The 7,089-nt window shown below is 45.8% G+C and overlaps 1 protein-coding gene across 1 annotated transcript in view; it reads left to right on the forward strand.

Moving 5' to 3' along the window:
* The window catches only part of MRAP (melanocortin 2 receptor accessory protein), a 63,043-nt gene extending 56,318 nt beyond the window's left edge, over positions 1-6,725 (forward strand). The window contains exon 3 of the mRNA XM_082246931.1: positions 6,584-6,725. Within this exon, the coding sequence (XP_082103057.1) occupies positions 6,584-6,689 (106 nt within the window). The 3' untranslated portion in view covers positions 6,690-6,725. The remainder of the gene's footprint in view (positions 1-6,583) is intronic.
* The last annotated feature ends 364 nt before the right edge of the window (positions 6,726-7,089 follow it).

The following is a 7,089-nucleotide window of genomic DNA, read 5'->3' on the forward strand; positions in this document are numbered from 1 at the left end:
GTCACCCCGTCAGTGATTGTCATCTGTCACCCCATCAATCATCGTCACCTGTCACCCCATCAATCATCGTCACCTGTCACCTCATCAATCATCATCACCTGTCACCTCATCAATCATCATCACCTGTCACCCCATCAGTCATCGTCACCTGTCACCCCATCAGTCATCGTCACCTGTCACCCCATCAGTCATTGTCACCTGTCACCCCATCAGTCATCGTCACCTGTCACCCCGTCAGTCATCGTCACCTGTTTGCCATATACATGCAATCACTTACTGACCGCCTAACGACTATATGCGTCGGCCATTAAAAGCTAAATACTGGGGTTATGGCAGCAGATAGCCCCCATAACCCCGGTATTTTTTGAAACGGCGGGCGGTCGGCTTTCAGATAAGGGTGGTCCCAGTGGCGGATTCGCCGCGGAATTACCCTTACGGTGCAGGGGAAGAGGTGCCCCCCCCCCTCCTGCCACGTCCCAGACGTTTTCCCAGCTTACCGGACCCGCCGGCAGCGGGGAAAACTATCCGGTCCCGGATCCTCAGAGACAGGAAGTCGAGTGAGGGCAAAATGGCCCTCATTCAACTCTATGGTCTTGGAGGACCGGAGCTACGTCAAAAGACGTTGCCTAGCAACCGGTTTAAAGGGCCGCTTTTTTTTTTTGCTTTTTTTTTTTCCTCTTTCAACAATTTTTTTTTTTTTTTTTCTTTTTTAGTGTAGTTGTGAGGTGTGAGGTCTTTTTGACCCCTGATCTCACAATAAAGAGGACCTGTCATGCCTATTTCTATTACAAGGGATGTTTACATTCCTTGTAATAGGAATAAAAATGATCAAAACATTTTTTTTTTTAAACTGTGTAAAAATAAAAAAATAATAAATAAAATAAATAGGAAAAAAAAAAAAAAAAAATTAAAGCGCCCTGTCCCCGTTAGCTCGCGCGCAGAAGCAAACGCATACGCAAGTCCCGCCCACATATGTAAACGGTGTTAAAACCATACATGTGAGGTATCGCCGCGATCGTTAGAGCGAGTGCAATAATTTGAGCCCTAGACCTCCTCTGTAACTCTAAGCTAGTAACCTGCAGAAATTTTTAAAATGTTGCCTATGGGGATTTTTAAGTACCAATGTTTGGCACCATTCTGTGAGCATGCGCAATTTTGAAGCATGACATGTTGGGTATCTAATTACTCGGCGTAACATTATCTTTCACATTATGGAAAAAAATTGGGCTAAATTTACTGTTTTCTTATTTTTTAGTTCAAAAAAGTGAATTTTTTTCAAAAAAAATCGCATTTGGAAGACTGCTGCGCAAATATGGTGTGATAAAAAATATTGCAACGATCTCCATTTTATTGTCTAGGGTCTCTGCTAAAAAAAAATATATAATGTTTGGGGGTTCAAAGTAGTTTTCTAGCAAAAAAAATGATTTTAGCTTGTAAACACCAAGTGTCAAAAATAGGCCCAGTCTTAAAGTGGATAAATGGACAACTTTGTGTAAAGCGCTACTTGGATGTGAGGCCTATGTATGTGGCCAGGCTGTAAAAAAGTGTTACACATGTGGTATCGCCATACTCAGGAGGAATAGCAGAATGTATTTTGGGGTGCAAGTTTTGCTATGTACATGCGATGTGTTAGAAATATTGCATAAATGGACAGCTTTGTGTAAAAAAAATGTGTTTTCATTTTCTTTCCACATTTTCCAAAACTTGTGGAAAAAAATGACATATTCAAAAGACTCATTATGCCTCAAAAATTATACGTTGGGCTGTTTGCTTTCCAAAATTGGGTCATTTTATGGGGGTTTCCATTGTCCTGGTGCTCCAGGGCCTTCAAAAGTGCGATAGGTTGTCAGGAAATGATATGTGTAATTTGTGCTCCTAGAATGCCGGACGCTGCTACTTGGATGTTAGGCCTCTGTATGTGGCCAGGCTGTGAAAAAGTCTCACACATGTGGTATCGCCATACTCAGGAGGAGTAGTAGAATGTGTTTTGGGGTGTAGTTGCAAGTATACATGTGCTGTGTGAGAGAAATAACCTGTTAATACGGCAATTTGTAAAAAAAAAAAAAATAAAAAAAAACTAAATCTTCATTTTGCAAAGCATTGTGGGAAAAAATTACAACTTCAAAAAACTCATCATGCCCCTTATCAAATACCTTGGAATGTCTACTTTCCAAAAAGGGGTCATTTGGGGGGTATTTGTACTTTCCTGACCTTTTATTGTCTCAAGAAATGAGATAGGCCTTCAGTACATCAGGTGTGATCAAGTGTGATCAATTTTCAATGATTCGCACCATAGCTTGTGGACTCTATAACTTTCACAAAGACCAAATAATATACACTTATTTGGGTTTTTTTTACCAAAGATAAGTAGCAGTATAAATTTTGGCCAAAATTTGTGAAGAAAAATTACTAATTTGCAAAATTTTATGACAGAAACAAAGAAAAATGTGTTTTTTCACGATATTTTCAGTCTTTTTTTATTTATAGCACAAAAAATAAAAAACCCAGTATTGATCAAATACCATCAAAAGAAAGCTCTATTTGTGTGAAAAAAAGGACACAATTTTTGTATGGGTACAGTGTTGCATTACTGAGTAATTCTCAGTCAAAGTGTGAGAGCGCTGAAAGCTGAAAATCGGTCTGGGCAGGAAGGGGGTGAAAGTGCACTGTAGGCAAGTGGTTAAAGAGGGATTCCTCAAACGGATAGCGCCTAGCCATGCGTTAGGAAATAACAGGGGTTCGTTTCAAAATGACCCCATTTGGGTAAAGGAAAATCGATCGCCCTTTTGGTAGGCTAACAAGTACCAAAAAGGAATTTCAGTCTCAGCTACCTCTGCCGGTATAACCTCAAGACCAAAGGTTTCCCGGACGGACACAACTAGTGCATCCACCACTCTTGTGCTATGGCGGAGGCAGAAACGTTCACCTCACTGCTGAGGAGACATTACCTGAGACAACAGCCCCATAAGAGGGACCTGCAGCTGCATTGACCAGCTCCGAATCCGTATCTGAAGTATCAGATAAACAATAGGGGTAGGCGGGGGTCGCTTCTTGACCCCCGTCCCTGACAGGCCACCTCCTCCCGGGATACCAAAGACTCCAAAACTGCCGATAATGCATTAAAAACAAGTGGGGTACTGGAGGGTCCTGCGGCCACCTTGAGGAGATCAGGTGGGGATACCTATGCGGCAGGGTCAATGATTATACAAGACACTTGCCAGCGACAAAAAATGACAAAGTAAAAAACTTTTTTTTTTTTTTTTTGTGTCCCCCCAGTCGCAACAGCGCCCCTCAGTGTTACCTGCCTTTTTGGACCCCACAGAGAGAGACCCCAAGGCTCATCCCTGATGCACAGAAGTTTTCATCAGCTTGCTCAGTGCTGTCCTGTTACAGACAGGAAGTCTTTGGCCCTATTTCCTGGGTAAAGGAGGCGGCTCTGCCCCTTAACACGCCTACCGGCGCCTCCCCCTGACTCCATGAGGTGTTTGGTCACCTCAAACATGGCCGCCCCCATGTTGGAGACACGAGGCTACGCCAATATGGCAGCCTCGTGTGCTCTGCAAGAAAATGGCGGCGGCCTGTTAGGATAGCGGCGGCTTAGCAGCGGCCTGCGGGATGCTGTATACGGCCTAGCGGCCTGTGGGAGTGCATCGGCCCCCCAAACTTCACCCTGGATGGTGATCAGCCCGGACGGCGGTACCGGACTCTGGTGGGCCGCATGCGGTCCGTGCCTGCCCTTGCTGGAGGAATGCGATCTGGACTGCAGTTATACATGCATAGACATCGCCCTGTGAACACCTCTGACAGGTAGGATACCTTATGCTACCACAGTAATATTCTAGTACTGCCACTGACTTCAGTCATCTTTACAGTTTTGAAATGACATTAGATTGTCAGCTCCCAAACCAAGCCTCCTGGTTACTTGTTCACAAAAATCACACTCAAATAGGGGGATCTGTGACACGTTATAGGATAGAGGGGAGACCCATCCTTACCATTTCAGAGAGGGGCCCGTGTTCACCACAAAACCCGTCAGGGGGAAAAGGGGGAACATACTACTCACCATACCGGAACCAGGCGGGCGCCAACTCCTGACAGTACCCCTCTCCACCGAGGTAGGAGGGCTGTCGACCAATACGGACGCCGTGACTCATGGTCATTGGCGTTTCAGCGAGACGTTTAACTCGCAGGGTCAGTCCCCGTCTAGTGGGACTATGTCGCGGCCGACCCAGCGCGGAGCTATGGCCTGCACGCGCTCGTAGGCTGAACTGGGGTGACCACTGGATCTCAACATCCAGCCCGTCGCCCAGTTCCAGCTTTCTTGCTTGAAGATCTCACAGGAACACTGGAGAAAAAAAGCTGTCTAAAAATCTTCTAAGAAAAAAATCCTGCCAGGACCGAAGATCCCAGCAAGGTATCTAGGTCCTTACTCCTAACTAGACAGAAAAAACTGATTTGCTGTAGCAGGAAGTGAGAGGATATACCCTCAGGGACTGCCCCTAGGGTGTGGCCAGAACGTTTTCTTTCCTGTCTAGTCCTACTCCTGTAGAGGGCAGCATAACCCGAGTTGTTATTAATCAACGAGGACTACGTCTGTCAATGAGCGACAGAGAAATAAAGGTTTAAAGAAAAAACACACCTTAAAGCGGAGTTCCGGGCACAAAAACAAGATTTATTTTTGTGCCCCTCCGCTAGGTATGCCTCACCTGAAAAGGAATTGGGTAGTTATTTTTTTTTGTTTACTTACCTTGCAATTGAAGATACTCACCTCAGTGTACTTCCTCCCTCGGAGCCGCGGCTCACCCCGTCACTTCCTGCCTCGCTATGATTCCTGGGAGCTGAACGTCACAGCTCCCAGGAATCAATGCGACGGCACCGGCCCCGCTCGTCATTTCCGGGCGACGCCGCATTCCCCTGCTAAACAGCTTCTGGGCATGCCCAGAAGCTGTGGAGGAATGCGGCGTCGCGCCGGAAGTGACGAGAGGGGCCGGTGCGGCGCATTCTGGGACAAGAAGACAAGGAAGAAGACACAGAAGAGGACCGCGCCGGCTTCAGCTGCCCACAACAGAGATGGAAACGCTGTGGAAGAAATTTTATAAGTAAGTATTTCTTCTAAAAGGTAAGTGCGAACCGGGACAGATCAGAGGCTAGCCATTGTGGAATGTACTAGCCCTGACTGTCCCGGGGGTATGTTCATTAAAAAATGACATCTGTGCCCGGAACTCCGCTTTAAGAGGGAACAGCCCCTCTTATACAGCAGCCTGCAAAACTTTGCGGCCAAAAGTCCTTTCAGCACAAAGTCCAATCGTTGTCAAAAGCTTGTAGACTTCACCCCCGTAATATCTCTAAAATTTGCCACTTTTTAACTAATGAAACAACCAAGCTACTCATTCTCGCCTTGACTATTGCAACTCCCTTCTCATAGGCCTACCTCTCCATAGGCTAGCTCCTCTTCAGGCTATCATGAATGCTGCTGCCAGACTCCTCTACATTACCAACCATTCAGTGTCTGCTCCCCTTCTCTGCCAATCCCTTCATTGGCTTCCGACTATGTGGTGAATTAAATTCAAAATACTAACTACAACATACAAAGCCCTTCACAACTCTGCCCGAGCTACATCACCAATCTTGTCTCCGAATATCACTCGAATCTTCCTCTCCATTCTGCTCAAGACCTCTTGCTCTCAAGCTCCCTTGTCTCCTCCTCTCATGTTCGTCTCCAGGACTTCTCCCAACCTCTGGAACTCTCTTCCTCTATGGCCGGCCTTAGGCCTCTACTCAGGCCTACCACCTAGCGATCCAGCGTTATTGGTTGATATGGTTTTGGCAGCCACCTGCGCTATGGAAATGCTTGGACACTGTGTAACTTGGCTGCCTGTATCCTAGTAATCACCAGAAGACTGATCCAATTAAGCCCCAGTGAGGAAAAACAGGGGACTGAACCTGGAAACTTGGTGAAGGGTAGGCCAGATCGGTGTGTCTGGGGGTCAGGGTAACTTAAAGTGCAACTTTACTCAGAAAAATTAAGTCCTGCTAGATCACTTTAGGCTGGCCCTTTTTGCTGGTATAGCTATGTAAAACATTAAAAATAAGTGCCTATACTGTGTAAAATCCAGTAATACACTGTCTCACCCTGTTCTGCACATGCTCAGTTGCTCTTTACTTTTTGGCACTGTGTCGAAAATGTAGCAGTGGATCTGCTGACAGTCTAAAGATTTACTGCTGCTCAGCTCTAGGCTTCAGCAAAAAGGCAGCCTCCAGCAAGAAGAAACAGGACCAATACTAGAGGCAATTTACAGCACACACTAATTTTGGTTGTATAATTATTAATGTGAAATGTATGTTCCCGCAAGGCAAGCTATGTGATGCCCCCTTGCATGGTCTGGGGCAAGTGCATAGAACCTGCAGATAAGCACCATCCATCAACTTTCATTTGTTATTAATTGCTAGCTGTGTGGTCAGAGGCGGGCCAATCATGCAGCTAACCTTATAAACATAAATGAAACTTCCTGAATGTCAAAGCTTATGTACTTGGTTATGAGCCCCTGTTACATATAACACTGACTTTTTTCTGTTTGAACAGATCTACATCAAGGAGGAAGCGTCTGCAAAGTACAAATGAGCACCTGGAAGACCCAGAAGAAAAAGCTGCACAATTAATGTGTAACCAGCAAAAACCCTCCCATTAATTGGCCAAAAAATAAAACTTGCTTCTAAAAGAATGACCCAAAGTCCCAACTTCATTTATTGTGGACATCACCTGACATTCTCCAGCTTCTTTTGGCCTAAGGCCCACACTATGGGAGATGAATGCACACTATACATTGGTCTGAAATGTGTGTGGGCTTTGGTGGACTTGTGACATGTCTGTATAAAAGCCGGTTCACACTGAGGCGACGCGACTTCGGGGGGCGACCTGTGAAGTCGCGTGCACCGCGACTTCGGCGCAACTTGAAGGGACTTCACATAATGGAAGTCTATGCAAGTCGCTCCGAGGTCGCCCCAAAGTAGTACAGGACCCTTTTTCTAAGTCGGAGCAACTTGTGTTGCTCCTATTAGAACGGGTCCTGTGCTAGTCAATGGACCGCG

Source organism: Pelophylax lessonae (genome assembly GCF_965119305.1).
Source record: "Pelophylax lessonae genome assembly, chromosome: 2".
NCBI lineage: Eukaryota > Metazoa > Chordata > Amphibia > Anura > Ranidae > Pelophylax > Pelophylax lessonae.